This window comes from Cervus canadensis, chromosome 7 (genome assembly GCF_019320065.1).
Source record: "Cervus canadensis isolate Bull #8, Minnesota chromosome 7, ASM1932006v1, whole genome shotgun sequence".
NCBI classification, from domain to species: Eukaryota; Metazoa; Chordata; class Mammalia; order Artiodactyla; family Cervidae; genus Cervus; species Cervus canadensis.
In genome coordinates, this window is record NC_057392.1 from 71620476 (window position 1) to 71636829 (window position 16354).

General features: G+C 45.3%; 1 protein-coding gene and 1 non-coding gene across 2 annotated transcripts in view; both read left to right on the forward strand.

The window, feature by feature from the left end:
• SLC7A14 (solute carrier family 7 member 14) overlaps positions 1–16354 on the forward strand; it is a 107311-nt gene that overhangs the window by 50724 nt on the left and 40233 nt on the right. The window contains exon 2 of the mRNA XM_043473751.1: positions 1254–1708. Coding sequence (XP_043329686.1) covers positions 1405–1708 — 304 coding nt within the window. The 5' untranslated portion in view covers positions 1254–1404. The remainder of the gene's footprint in view (positions 1–1253; positions 1709–16354) is intronic.
• Positions 6293–6365, forward strand: TRNAC-ACA. The gene has a single exon. It is a non-coding gene; the product is annotated as a tRNA-Cys (tRNA).

The window sequence follows — 16354 nt, forward strand, 5'->3', positions numbered from 1 at the left end:
CACTCAGGCAACTACATATATTGTCATAAGGTGCTTACACTTTATGAAAAATTAATGTCAATGTGCCAGTTTCAAATGGCACATTTACAAGCTGTTATAGGTGTACTGAATGGGTGATGCAGTACCATGGGTTGCACTGAAAGGGGGTCCTGATTTTCCAAAATGGTGATGAACTCCTTTAAAGTTCCAAAGTAAAGAATTTACAATCTTCCTTCAATTTATTCTATAATTGTCTTCCTGGAAAAGCCAAGAGACTGGTCTTCTAAAAACATCCAAAATAGTCTCATGTGCTTATATATAAAACAGGGATAGGTTTCCAGGTTCAGATGATCATAACCAGATCCTTCACCTACAAGAATATCCAATGAGACATCTGAAGATAGTATGATGCCACCCAACACATTTAGCATCTCTGGGCCCCACCCACCAAATGCCATGGGCACTGCCCCTACCCCAACCTCTGAGAGCAAAAAATCCTCAAAACTTTCCATTTCATCAGAGAACAAACCTCCAAGACAATTCCAAGGGGTGGTTCTTCCCCTCTTGAGATCTAACGTTACATCTTTATATTAAAAAATGAGGATTTGTGTCCCCAAAGAATATGCTCAAGAATCACACACCAAGCCTTCGCAGAGCCAGGTAAGAAGCACTTGGGGGTTGACAGAAGCGCATCTTCCACCTGCCAGGCATTGTCTTAAGATCTTTCTGTGTATGTGTATCCAACTCTTTGCAACCCCATGGACTGTAGCCTACCAGGCGTCTCTGTCCACAGAATTCTCCAGGCAAGAATAAGTCGGTTGCCATTTCCTTCTCCAGGGGCTCTTCCTGACCTAGGGATCAAACCTGGGTCTCCTATACTACAGGCAGATTCTTTACTATCTGAGCTACCAGGGAAGCCCCTAAGATCTTTTTAGACAGACACTATTTAATTCTCACATCAACACAAGGCAGGAGGCTTGACCATCGCCCCTGGGCAGTTGAAACAAGCAGAGACATGACGTAACTTCCCACAGGTCCACTGGCAGAGCCCTAACTCAGAGCACCCTCTTCAGAATGAATGCAACATAGAGCAAACTACAGACTGTCATTTAGGACTGGAAGGGACGCAAAGCGGAAAAAGCATACCTCGCGTTATGAATACACAGGACAGATCAGTTCCACCAGTTCAGCGCACTGACCTCTACCTATGTCTCCAAGTCTTGGTTTGTTTCCCCCTTGGTCTCACCTTCCTCCTTCTTGTGTGTTTCCTGCAGACATCCATGCCCAGGAGAAGGCTGCTGCAGATCCCTCTGGACCTTTCCTGAAAGGGAGATCCCCATTCCCTAGATGAGTTCCAGAAGCATCCACTGAGGCTTCTGCAGCCCACCTCTGTCCGCTGACCTTCACCACAACCTGTCTCTCAGGATGAGTGGCTTCCTCACCTCCCTCGACCCCCGGCGAGTGCAGTGGGGGGCCGCCTGGCACGCCATGCACTCTCGGATCCTACGCACCAAACCGGTGGAGTCCATGCTGGAGGGAACGGGGGCCACCACCGCACATGGCACCAAGCTAGCCCAAGTGCTCACCACCGTGGACCTCATCTCGCTCGGCGTGGGCAGCTGCGTGGGCACGGGCATGTACGTGGTGTCTGGGCTGGTGGCCAAGGAAATGGCAGGACCCGGGGTCATCGTATCCTTCATCATTGCAGCCGTCGCATCCATACTGTCAGGTAAGCATCTCCGTGAAGGCGAAGGCCGCGCTCACCGGCCTGTTACTGTTCCTCCCACTCTTCTGCAGTATTCGGTAGTGAGAGGAGTGAAATGGCAGACCTTTTTGCCTTGACTAATAGGGAGTTCAGCGCTAGGTTTGGCTCATTGGAGTAGCTTCCTTTTCCTTTGGTTTCTCCATCCAAATAATTACTCTGGTGCCTAGCTACTGCCCAGCGTCTCATTCCCTGTCATGTCCCAATGACTCTATTTTTATTCTGTCTCCTTTCATGGGAAGGTAGGTCGGTTCCCTTTGTGTGGGGGGTGGGGCACTGGATATAGCCAAGATATAAATAATAAATAATGGATAGGCAGAGTAGCAAAATGACACGTCAGTAAACCTGATATGATTGGGACTTGATGAGCCTCAAACTGGCATTGTGATCTCCAAGCAGGAGGAAATCAAACTAGGAAATATAAAGCCATTGTGAGAACCATAAAGCACCACCTGCTACAAGCACTTCAACAGACTGATATTCTGCAGTGGTAGCTCAGCAAGCACCTTCTCTCTCCTTGAGAAAAAAAAATCATAAAGCTCATTTGTTCGTTTTATTAAATAAGGTACCAGGACTTACATACTGATAGTTTACGAAACAGTGCTATTTCCTATTCCTCTTTCCTCCTCTTGAGTTGGGATCCACAGTATTTTCCCAGAATGCCAGGGGTGGGTCAATGGAAACCCTGAAAAAGAAGGGAAACATCTTGCTTCTTGATGGTTATACTGCAAAAGGTCGAGGTGGATTTGAGGTTGGCAAATCACGTGGGTCAACTCATGTCTCGGCAATGAATGTTGTGGCATTCATCAAAGAAATGTTTCTGGGGCAGTAAACGTGCTGACTTACGCTGGGAGTTCTATGTACTAATGCATACGACCACAAGCAGAGTTCCACACTAGTATCACACATCCAGGCTAAATAGTCTTCATCTTTATGGGATGCACGGGCTTCCCAGGTGGCATTACCTGCCAATGCAGGAGAAGCAAGAGATGTGGGTTCAATCCCTAGGTTGGGAAGATTCCCTTGGAGTAGGAAATGGTAACCCACTCCAGTAATCTTGCCTGGAAAATTCCACGGACAGAAGAGCCTGATGGGCTACAGTCCATGGGGTCACAAACAGACACAACTGAGCATACATCCCACACATACAGGGGGCACAGACCAGGGACACGCAACCACAAAGTACACTGGTTTACATTTGTCATCTTTTTAATGTGATGAGAAAAATAATTCCAGACTGATTTGAAATATTTATCTCCTGCCATGGCTTATATCCTTGTTGGTTTTACCACTATGTTTTCCTTAAATCATTCTCTAATATGCATGAATATCCTAATAATTGAGATTCCTGCAGAAAAGAAGATTTTTTTCCTTATAGATGAAAATAAATTTTATTCACATGAATGAATTCTGTGGATGCTTGAAATTCTACTAACCTGATTACAATCATTTTTCAAACTTGTTTGGCAAAGAAATTATTTGGGGGAAGATGCCAGATTATTACTCACCATAAATTTATAAATCTGAAAGTGTCAGCATACAGAACAGAATAGCAACGGTAAGACAAAAGGAAGGCATGTAACCACAGGTCCGACAGGGCATAGGGCAGATGGCTAAGGTCCTGCCTGGTTAATGCAGACCACTCTGCTCTCCGCTCAGTCGCTCAGTTGTGTCCAACTCTTTGTGGCCCTATGGACTCTAACCCTCTAGCTCCCCTGTCCATGGAAATTTTCAGGCAAGAATGCTGGAGTGAGTTGCCATTTCCTTCTCCAAGGGATCTTCCCAACCTAGGGATCAAACCCACATCTCCTGCGTTGGCAGGAAGATTCTTTACCTGCTGAGCCATCGGGGAAGCCCCACAGTCTCCTCCATGTCCCATTCTATTGTGCCCCAGTCCCCCAAACCCAGAATAGTTCCCACAAGTGAATCCCCACAGCTTATCCTTCATGGCGCTGGATTACATTTAGAAATTAGAACCAGGCCCAGTCACATTCTGGGAGCCTCTCCCCCTCTCACCATGCTCACGTGTAACCTAGACCAGGGTTCTGGAGGGAGTGTTGACGCCACAGATATTGGCAAACACTACAAATCAGCATTTGTTTGTTGTTGAGAGTGAGTAGTTATACATTAACCAGCACATCACTGGCCTAGCTTCTCCGAAGGCCCAGTACTATCCAGTAACTCCATCAGGCACCAAAAGAAAGTCCTGCTTCTCCCCCATTAGGGACACTCCTCTCCGCACCTGGTCTCAGCCATAATACTGCTCTACCCTTCCTAACAGATACCTCCTCACTGAGGCCAACCGGAACCTTCCCTGAGCTCCCAGCCAGGGCCAGGACCAAAATAACTGTGCCAAAGTTGGCAATTTTACATTAGGTTTCTTCATCCAGGCATCTCACTCTATGATCCTTGGTCACTAGACCAAGGAAAGTCCCCCTCCGCCATGTTCCTTCCACTCCTACACCATGACCTCAGTAGTGCCTCTCACAGGACCCAATTCCCCACTTCTCCATATCACAGTAATCAAACTCCTGTCTACCCTCAGGCTTTTTAATACATGGTCCTTTTCTACTGTGGCCTTAAGCAGGATGGTTTTAATTTGCATTTCCCTAATTATGAATATTTGAACATCTTTTTGTATTTATTTGCCATGCATATATACTCTTTGGTAAAGTATTTGTTCAAATCTTTTTCCCATTATTTAATTGGAGTCTTCAGGGTTTTTTTTAATAAACTTTTAAAACTCCTTTATATATTTTGTATACAAGTCCTTTATTAGATATGTGGTTTTACAAACATTTTCTCTCAGCTTGTGGCTCATTTTTAAATCTTCTTTTGATTTTGTTTTCTTTTTTAAAATACTGATGCCCAGGCTCTACCCCCTAGAGATTCTAATCCAATTCAGTTGGATCGGGGTACAGCCCAGGGATTGATAGCTTTTTTTTTTTTTAATTCCCTGGGGAATTCTAATGTGCAGCCCAGGTTAAGAATTACTCCATTATAGGAACCAGGACCTCCCTATGGAATAGCCATGACCTACAAGAAGAGGAAACATATGCTAAGATAGAAACTATTTGGCCAGCAAATTCTTACAGGATTTTTGCACTTGTGACATCATCCTTCACGCCATGCAAACCAGTTTATGATACAGAACAAATCCGACTAAGAGACGGAGCCACTTTCTCTATAATTGGACAAGATTTAAAGCTACAATAACTTCCCAGGCTCCTCCTACCGTTCCTGCCCCAACATCACAACTGCCCACAGCCTATCACAGGTAGGGGAAAATTTATCAGAGGAAGCAGCTTGTGCTGTGACCGTTACCCTTTATCCAAAAGGTCTTATCTCTTCTCGAATAGCTCAGCAGCACACATCCAGACCCCATGCCCGTGCCAAACCTTAAAAACCCTTTGTGTATACCAGATTGTATAAACCAGATAGGGGAAGTAGTTTTCTCTCTGGTTGCCACTGACAGCTTTATGAAGAGATGAGGGATGAAAGCAGGATAGTTTTCAGACTTTCTCTAGTTCAACTGGCTTGGGATGAAACACAAAGCAAGGTCTCCATGCTAGCGACACCTGGCCATTCAATGCAACCTGCCCCAAGAGGCTCCTGTGGACGTGAGTGGGGAAATCAAAGTCGTTTATTTCCAGCCCTTTTAATATTAATAAAATTGAACCTCAAACAGAGTATAGGTCTGGATGACTCCTAAGATCATGCACTATCTACAATAACTCTTTGAGCCCACATCTCAGGGGGGTTTGTAAGGATTAAATGACAATAAGCATTCACAACATCAGTCCCCTGGCTGATACAATATACTCATAATTTTTATCTGCTCATGAAAAACAGTAGCAAAAATCTAATAAGATATAGTTTGGGAAAGCTGTATTGGGTACCCACTATATGCCAGTCTTAGGGCAATACCAGAAATAAATAAGAAACTGTCTCTACCCTAAAGGACCAATCACTTATTGGGTTCATCTCCACTGTTGGAGATGAACACTAAACCTGATAAGCAATTTCAGCAATAATAGGACTGATAATAACAGTGGCAGCAGAAACAGCTGATTTGAGCACTTCCTGTGTACCAAGAGAGTTCTAAGGGATTTACACATTATTTTACTCAGTCTTCACAACAACCCTATGTGGTAAGTGGTGTTATTGTCCTCATATTACAGATGAGAAAAAAAGGAGGCTTCTGAAAAGTTTGGCAACTGGTTTAAGGTTCTTGCTTAAGAGGTGACAGAACAAGGAACAGCATGAACACAGTCTGACTCCAGTGACCACTTGGCACTCTCAGTTTATGGTTCAGCACTAGGGTTGATCATTTTGTGTTGATCATGTGAAAGATTCTCACTTGCTCTTTCACATCTTCTCATCCATCACCCGGAGAAGGCGATGGCACCCCACTCGAGTACTCTTGCCTGGAAAATCCCATGGATGGAGGAGCCTGGTAGGCTGCAGTCCATGGGGTCGCGAAGAGCTGGACATGACTGAGCGACTTCACTTTCACTTTTCATTTCATGCATTGGAGAAGGAAATGGGACTTCCCTGATGGCTCAGATGGTAAAGCATCTGCCTACAATGCGGGAGACCCAGGTTCAATCCCTGGGTCAGGAAGATCTCCTGGAGAAGGAAATGGCAACCCACTCTAGTATTCTTGCCTGGAAAATCCCACGGACAGAGGAGCCTGGTAGGCTACAGTCCATGGGGTCGCAAATAATCAGACACGTCTAAGGAAATAGCAACCCACTCCAGTGTTCTTGCCTGGAGAATCCCAGGGACGGGGGAGCCTGGTGGGCTGCCGTCTATGGGGTCACACAGAGTCGGACACGACTGAAGCAGCTTAGCAGCAGCAGCAACATCCATCATCACGTGAGCCCTGGTAACTGAATCCCTGGGGAGGTGGTAAGGGGAGCAGAACTCTTTCCCACAGACGAGGCTCCCTATCTCCTCCCTGCAATGGCTCTGCAGATCTTCACAAAGTTTAAGCCGGGCCTCCTCATTCCAGTGTTTATCTCCAGTTGATTTTCATGACCAAAGAGATCTCTAAAGATTTAGGGTCTATTTAGATAGTCTGGTGAGCTTCCCTGCCTCAAACTGAAGCAGAGGTAAGAGGTGACCCCCAGAAGGGTTGGCCCTTCTGCAACCTGTTTTCAATGACCTAGATCACTCATTCATTCCACAAACTTGCATTTACTAGTTCGCCCAAACATATCTGAGAACTGCTCTTAATCACCAGGGAGAGTGGGACAGGCAGAAATATTGAGAGGGTAGAGAAGAAATGCAAAGATGAACAAATGCAGAGTGGTCTTCAAGCTTCTTGAAGACTAGATCTCCAACATATTTTCCAAATACACAGCCCTAAGTTGGAAATCTTAATAATGATAATGGCTGTCCCTGATGTTTGTAACGTCTCTAAGACATCAGTTAGTAAACACTTGATAAATGTTAGCCACTACTATTATTACTGTTGTTATTATTAATATTAAGCAAATACTGTGCCCTAGGCACCATGCATATACTACCTCATTTAATCCTCTCAGCCTCCCTGCTAGGTGATAGGACTTTTCCTGTTGTGTAACTCACCATAATAGCTAAACCACTGGGCACTGATAACATGCCTGGCAGCAGCTGAACACCAGCTGCACAATCCTCCCAACGAATCCTACAAAATAAGTACGACTGTCAGATTCACCTTGCAGATGACAAAACTGAGGCTCAGAGGGGTTGGGTGACTTGTCCAGGACAACAAAGCAGTCAGAGGCAAAAAGGCAAGTCTAAATTTGATTCTGCCTTCTCCAGAGGCTGTTACCCCCATGTTGCTTCATGCAGACACACACCCGCAAAATTTAAAAACTCACCAGAGAAAACTGAGTGAATCAAGGAAACCCTCATTCTTTTTTTTAACTAAAGCTTCATTCTTATTGGGGTATTAAAAGAGCCTTAGCTCACTCTGTTCTGTTGATTAAATGAGTACTTTTCTAGATCAAAACTTCTGTAACCCAGGTCATGAAAATGACTTCAAAGTTCAGTGCCTTTCCATCACCTGTCAGCAGTGAGAAGGGTCCTGTGAAGTGCAGGCAGCTCTTCCAGGGCTGGATTGACAGCTCTATAGGAAGGCTGTCAGTTACCAGTTCAGAAAAGGTGAGCACAATCTAATAGAAATATGCAAGTTTCTCAGATGACTTATTGTGAAAATGAGCTTCCTCCAGCAAACCCAGGAGAGGCTGGGCTTCTCTTACCTCTTCTCCAGCACTGGCTGGGGTGGACAGGGCCTATTGAGAGCACCCAGCGTGGCCGTGGGAGGGACTGACCGCCAGCTCTGGGCTTGGCAACACAGAGATGTTGCAGAAGACAGGAAAGAACTCCAGGACAAGGGGCTTGGCATGGATGCAAAGAAACAGGACAGGCACACATGAAATAGTCGTGGGCACTGCAGGAGACAAAGGGCCTGGGACACCCGGGATCTGGGTCCAGCTCTGTCCCCCGGCAGCTTGGGACCCTGGAACAAGTCATTTACATCTTGTGCCTTCAGTGTCCGCCTCTGCAAAATGACGAGTTTAGATTGAAAGTGAAAGTGTTAGTCACTTCAGTCATGTCCAACTCTTTGCGACCCCATGGACTGTATCCCACCAGGCTCCTCTGTCCATGGAATTTCCCAGGCAAGAATACTAGAGTGTGTTGCCTTTCCTTTCTCCAGGGGATCTTCTGGACCCAGGGATCAAATCTGGGTCTCCTGAATTGCAGGCAGATTCTTGACCATCTGAGCTACCAGGGAAGCTTACCCACATGAGTTAGGGTGAAAAAAGAGAACCCAGGGAGGGGAAAGATTTGTAAAGAAAGGTCTAGTGCCTCAATTCCCCACACACACACCCCAACACCACATAGCATGGGAGTGATCAGTCCCGGAGCTGACATACCTCACTTCAAGCCCTGCTCAGCCATTTACTACTTGTGAGACTTAAAAAATGCACTTCACCCAGGGCTCCCCAAGCAGGTTGCCAAAAATGACAGGTGTGCCAAGGCATGGTTCCCTTAGCCCTCAGGGCCACAGGAGGTGGCAGAGGCCCCAGGCTTGTCACTTGTATCTATGAACAGCCTTGTCCCTTTACACAGGACCTCCTGACCACATTCACACAAGTGTCACGTCTAGGTGTATTCTGCCAAGTGGAAAAGATCAGGGAGTCCTGAGAAGCTACCTAGATCTTGACCTCAATCTCTGTAAATGGAGTAATGACAGCCTCCTCATGCTGCCAGGTCACAGAGGCTGGGGTTAAGGGGCCAGAGCCACCCAAGTGGATCAGGAAGGCCCCTGAAAATTCCCCAGGCCCTGGCAAAGAGGTGAGGTCACCAAAGAAGAGGGGGTAAGGAGAGAAAAGAAGTAAGGGCAGGACTTTGTTAAACGGCCAAGTCAGATGGAGATGGAGAAACAGGAAGCAATGGTGGAGAAAGAAAAATGTAGGCTGAGGAGTAGGAATGAAACTGAAGGAAGAATAGATTCTTACACAAGGAAGTGAAGAATGTATAAGTGCTGACATCCCGAGCCACAGGGACAATGATGAACGGCCTTTGCAGTGGACTGCCTACCCACTGGAGCTGGCCACTTCCGGGGTACAGCATAGACAAACAGTGTGAGACAAAGGGGAGAGGGGGCATGAAAAAGAGCGAACAGCAAGCAGTAAAGTGAACCTTTGATCTAACAGCCCAGGGAGTGCATTCATCCTGGACACAACTTGGGCCTGTACTTTATTGCGTGTCTGTGGGTGACTGTATGTGTGTGAAAAGCAAGCATCTCACATGTCTCATGCTCTACTTCACCATGGCCACTGACACAGACTTCAGTTCAGTTCAGTCACTCAGTTGTGTCCAACTCTTTGCAACCCCATGGACCGCAGCACGCCAGGCCTCCCTGTCCATCACCAACTCTCAGATACTCAAACTCATGTTCACTGAGTCGGTGATGCCATCCAACCATCTCAGCCTCTGTCGTCCCCTTCTCCTCCCTCCTCCAATCTTTCCCAGGATCAGGGTCTTTTCCAATGAGTCAGTTCTTCACATCAGGTGGCCAAAATATTGGAGTCTCAGCTTCAACATCAGTCCTTCCAATGAACACCCAGGACTGATCTCCTTTAGGATGGACTGGTTGGATCTCCTTGCAGTCCAAGGGACTCTCAAGAGTCTTCTCCAACACCACAGTTCAAAAGAATCAATTCTTCGGTGCTCAGCTTTCTTTATAGTCCAACTCTCATATCCATACATGACTACTAGACATAGACTTGGTCCCAAAATTCCATGCAAAGTCGTTGAAAATATAGAAATATATGTATACATTTATATAATTATGTATGTATACACATACACACATAAATATATCTTTATATCCTATCAATGCTTCAGGAATTTCCTATTCTGGAATGAATTCAATAATAGCCCTTGGCAACCTATTATATAGTACAGGGAACACTGCTCACTGTTCTGGGCCAGCCTGGCTGGATGGGAGGGGGCTTGGGGGAGAATGGATACTTGTATATGTATGGCTGAATCCCTTCAGTGTTCACCTGAAACTACCACAACATTGTTAATTGGATCTACCCCAGTACAAAATAAAAAGTTTAAAAAAGTTAATAGTCCTTTGCTATTTATCTTTTTTTTTTTTTTTTAATTTTTTTATTAGTTGGAGGCTAATTGCTTCACAACATTTCAGTGGGTTTTGTCATACATTGATATGAATCAGCCATAGATTTACACTTATTCCCCATCCCGATCCCCCCTCCCATCTCCCTCTCCACCCGATTCCTCTGGGTCTTCCCAGTGCACCAGGCTGGAGCACTTGTCTCGTGCATCCCACCTGGGCTGGTGATCTGTTTCACCATAGATAGTATACATGCTGTTCTTTTGAAACATCCCACCCTCACCTTCTCCCACAGAGTTCAAAAGTCTGTTCTGTATTTCTGTGTCTCTTTTTCTGTTTTGCATATAGGGTTATCGTTACCATCTTTCTAAATTCCATATATATTTATCTTTTTTTTAATCAGAGAATAATTGCCTTACAATGTTGTGTTGGTTTCTGCCATACAACAACGTGAATCATAAGTAAGCATATATCCCCTCCCTCTTGAACCTGCCTCCCACTCCTTGGCTATTTATCTTGAGATTTTATTTATAAATACCCCAGTTTATAATTTCCTAGACTTATTAGAAGGAAAATAAACAATGCAGTGAGTTTCTCTTATGTATTAAACATGGATACAAATGCCTGCTCCTTTGCAAACACTTCTAAGAGTGTGTTTTAGTTATTAGAGCACTCGACACGATACATCAGGCCAAAAGCATTCCGTGCTCCCCTTGGAGGGAATGCCTCTGTCAAGAAGCCACTGACATATCCAAGGGATTCACTGCTCCGTTCACTGGAGTGGTCTTACAGAAGAGTCAGCTCAAATCCCACCACTGCTACTGCATTCAGTAGGGGCTGTCTAGTTAGAAAAAACCCATCAGGACCACTTAGATGAGAATCTGGCAAGAGCAGCAACCCCTGGATCCTGGTCAGCTGTGCCCCGTACTGTTTAACACACACACCATCCTTCCTTCCTCATGGACCAGTAGGCAGCAACACTCACTCCTAAAATACAAACTTCAGACTTATGCACTACAGAAGACCAAACTCTTCTAGAGTTTGTGGGCCAGAGAGTAGAAACAGGGCCGGAGAGGAAGGGAGGTGAAAGCGGTAGGCGTTTGTATCCTGGGAGGGAGGACAATTAGAGAAGCAGGAGCTGCCACCAGATCCCCACACCCAGAAAGTTCTCTCTAACTGCCTCCTAAATCCTGAGGCTCTCTGGCCCTACTCTGCCCTCCCTGCATGTGGCCACTTTGGAAAAAAGTCAAGATGGCGCCTGTCTCTTAAGGGGGTTTCTCTAGGAATATCCTCCACTGAGAGCAGACCCAGGCCCACGAAAGACTGAGTCTCACACTCCCAGGCACCTGCCGAGAACACAGCCTGTCCCAGCAAAACCTGGTCCTGCCTGCTCATCAAGTGGGCTGAGGAGGCCACACAAGCGCTCAAGTGTGTTCTCTTAGCACTCACTTTCAATCCTGCCCATTAAATTCTCAGGACAAGGAGGTAGCGGTCTGGTCCCCTCACTTCTTAGAACTGTCTTCTCTGTCGGTGCCACAATTCTATGCTTCAGGAATAGGGGCACTGCCCAATTTTGGAGAGAAATGAGCTGGAAAATCTTCGACAAGCTGTTACTTCAATGCCTGCTCTCCTTGCCTTTCTGCACAAAGCCATTTTGGTCCAGTCATCAGAGTCATCTGGATGAGGGGCAGCAGGTCTCATAAAGAAAGGCTGAACAAGCAAATGGGAACTCTCTTTTCATCCTCACAATTTCTAACTGGATTTGTGGAACAGAACAGTTATTCCTATACTAAAGATTAAGAACCCAGAAAGAAATTTTTCCAGGTTCAGATTTAGAAGTGAATCGAGCACACGCAGGGCTTGGTCTGAATGCTAGATGACTTCTGACATCTCTGCCAATGCTGACTCTCTAACACCACCAGCCAACAATACTTGCTTCTAATCTCTTTTATTCCACCTTTAAGGCCAAGGCTCCCACATAAACACTCCAGAAGCTACGTCTAAGCAAAGTTCTCAGATTCCTTTTCCTCAACTATAATTACAGCCATAGATCCCACTGGAGGGGTGCCTGCTAAATGCCAAGACCCGTGACAGCCTGCCTGGGAGGCATCACCATTGCCATTTTCCAGATGGAGAAACTAAGGCTCCGTGAACTGGGTGACTTACTCAAGGCGACAGTTAGCAAAAATTCTAGTTGCCATTTATCGAGCACTTACAGTGTGCTAGACACTAGGCAATGTGATCTGTGTGCATTATCTTATCTAACTGTCATAAGTACGCTCTGTCTCTCTCCAGAGGCTGTGTGACTCCTATGACACCTCACAGCTTCTCCTAAAGCAAAGAGGGGCTGTTGATGGAGACTCTAGCATTACCTCACAGCTCACCTAGCATCTGATGGGTAACTGCATACAATGGGCCTAAGAGAGGTAATTACCCCCAAACATGTCTTTCCCTGTTGTAACATCTTTTGCCCTCCGAGGCTGCCTTTGATGTTTACCTAGGGTCATCAACATGAAATTGTTAGGAGCAGAAAAAAGGGCAGTTTGAGACCACCTGCCACCTTAGCAATGAAGAGGGACCAATCTGGGCCAGAAGACAGACTCAGAAACAGCTAACCCTGTGGATTCTTTAGTTGAAAGCAGCCACCTGATCATTATTATTATTACCATCCTCATACCTTGATAAGGTATTAAAAATTAACTAATGTACACTAATGATGATATTAATAACAGCATGACCAGACAGTATAATTCATCATATTATGGATTAATATTACTGGAATTCATCATATTATGAAAACCATACCTCTAATAACCTTTAAAATAATTTCAAAGGGGATATCAAGGCAAGAGAGTAAACATTCTGACCACACTTAATCAGTAAATCATTAAACTTCCTTGACCTATTTTGGGGGTCACTTCTCTGACCCTGAGGTCAGCTTCTTTCCTTCCCGTTTGTATGTTGATGTGTTGGTGCTATGGGCTGGGAACTTTCCAGTTATCTGCTTCCTGCCCAACTGTACTTGGAGTCCTGTCAGTTTAGGTAAATAATACTGCCACACACCCCTGATTGAAGATGCTGCCCATCCCCTAAACACAAGCTCTTACTGTCCACCCGAGGCCCACTTTGGCAGAAAAATTATAAGTCTCTTCACAGACGCAAAGAAACAGGGGTTCCAAGACAAATTATTTTTCTTCCAGACACATTTGTAAAAATTGCCCGAGCTCCACTGACAAGTGATGGAGTAACCAAGGTTACTCGGGTAGAAGAGACAGCTGAGGTGAGGAGAGAGTGCCTGATGGATTACCCCCTGGAAAAGAAACCCCACAGTTTCTTGACTCACAAAGAGCATAAGAACAGGACACTGGGGCAGGGACGTAGGGGTTCACCACACTTGACAGGGGGTTGAATAGATGTTTCTTAGATCCCAACAGTCTGCTCCTCAAGAGGGACAAAATGATGGGGATACTTCAGTACCACCTCCTGGAATTCAGTGCTGCTGAGAAAACAAACATTTCCCAGAGAATCCACACATTATTTCTCTCTAGGGTCCTGTGATTTCTCCTTATACCCCACTCCAAAGCCACACATAAGCAGTACTAGCAACCAGAGCAATACAGGAAGCCCACGACATACAGGTAAGTTCCATTCTAAGAGCCTGCAAGTCCAATTCATTCAAAAATCCAACAGAGTCAGCCTCGGTACCTAACACATTCGGCTATACAGTCCTGTACTGTAATAAGTTTATAATACTTTTCACACAAATAATATATAAAAAGCAAACACAAAAAATAAAGAAAACATTTTTAATCTTAGAGTACAGTACCTTGAAAAGTGCACTAGTACCAGCTACATCACTGATGCTGTTATGCTGCTTCTAGACCTCCTGGGCTTGAAATAAAGATACTGTACTACTGTACTCTACACAGGAATGTACAGTAAGGCACACAGAAGCACAAACACTTGTAGGGGATCACGCATGTGACAATGTATGTGGACACAGGCACTAACTTACGTGATTGGACGTGTGAATGCATGTTTACATCTTTGAAAGTTTGCGACCTGAAGGTTCATATGTAGGGGACTCACTGTATATATAACATCTATAGCCTTGCTGTGAATTTATAAATGTAACAGAGACGTTTTAAGAAGACTAAGAAAATGAGAAGGAAATGGATAACAATCATCTCAGCAAAATGCCGTCTTTGGTGAGGATGTCCTTAAAGACATGTTTGGGTCTAAGTGGTGAGTTGCTCTGGTGTTGCCCGACAACTGATTCCTCCCTGAGTCTGGAAGACATAGGATAAGTGGCACTCAGGAGGACTGCTGACAGGTAAAACATGTTCCAAACAAACAGCCAGGCTGGGTATCTGCAACCTGTGGCCAGTTACCCCAGGCAGACCCTCTGATCAATACGCAGGCCGGGACTGATCCCAAAGACCTGAATGAAACTGCAGGGCTGGTTAACTGTTTCCATGAACACTTCTTTCCACTTCTTCTCATACCTCCTGACGCCCTTTTTCCCTATGGGTAGTCCTTCCAGCTGTCTGAAGATCTCACTTCAGAACTCAATGTTGCATCTCTTTAAATCAGCCCATGTAGTCCCCCAGCTCCCGCAACTAACATCTTCTTTCTTGTTTTTCTTAAACTTGTTGCTTTTCAGGTCTGTCTTCTCCACTAGACTGTCAGACCCACAAAAAGAAGGACTATATTCCTCCTATTCACCTTTAAGTTCCTAAAATCTCACATAGATGCATCAAGATGGTACCGTATAAATATTTCAGGTGATGAAAGAATGAATTGGAAAGTGCCCTGAACTGGGTGTCTGGGGACTTCCGTTCAGATCCCAGCTCTGTCATTAACTAAATACTCAGCTTCATGTCTGGGGCTCAGCTGCATCATCTGTCCAGTAAGAAAACCACCCCGATGAGAAGCCAATCCCCTTCCCCATGCCATGCTCAGTACAGCCTGTGGGTCCACAGAGAATACTCAGAGGCTCTGGGGGGCGTGGGATGAGGGAGGTCCTGGGCAGGCCTCCCACTCCCTCCTCAGACAGAGCCACCCTGCTTTCACTTACTTATGAATTAAGCTCTCAAATAAGACTTTGTGTGCAGAGTGGGTTTTCCAACCAGGACAAATCTTTACAACTATAGTAGATAACTGTACAGCCCTTTTCTGCTAGATTCCCCCAACCTAATAACCAGGTTCTTTCCCTCAACACTTGGTCCCTGTCCCCCTCTGCAGATTCATCACCCTCAGTCCCCAGAGTTGCCCATAGATCATCCCAGCTGTTCCCTTTCATCTGCCTGAGACCATCCTTTCCCATTTTCTTCTGCCTGGGAAAGCCCAGCTCACCCTTCAAGATACAGTTCAAAAGCCTCCTCACTTTGTCTCCACTTCCCCAGCCACCAAAGAACCATGCTCCCCAAGAACCACGCTCCCCACACTGGGCTCCCAGAGCACCTCATATATACTCTATAGATTAAACACCAGCTGTGTGGAATCATCTCTTTATTAAACCGTTTCCCGACTAGAATATAGACACTTCAAGGTCAGGAGAGCTGCCTTATTTACCGTTTAAGAGCTGCCTTACTTACCGATATCTGATAGGATATCACCACAGTGCCTGACTTAATAGTCACTAAAGGAAGGAAATTAGGACGTCTGAAGTTGTTCAGGAAATTAGTAAGTCCACTGATAAGTAGATTAGTGAATTAGTCAATAAGTTCAACTACACGGTAATGGGAAAACCTCTCTTTATCTGAGTAGGGTAATTGGCATTCGAGTGTAAATAATCACTAGATTTAATCTTTCTAGGAGGAAGTACACTTTTAAAAAGGACTTATTTGTCTGATGGCTCTCTTTGGTGTAAGGAAGAGGGAAACGTATTTCTTGAGTGGAGAAAGTCTTCTCTAACTTTTACCTACTGTCAGCTGGATCTCTCTCCTTTATACCCTCCTAGGGTGGAGAATCTT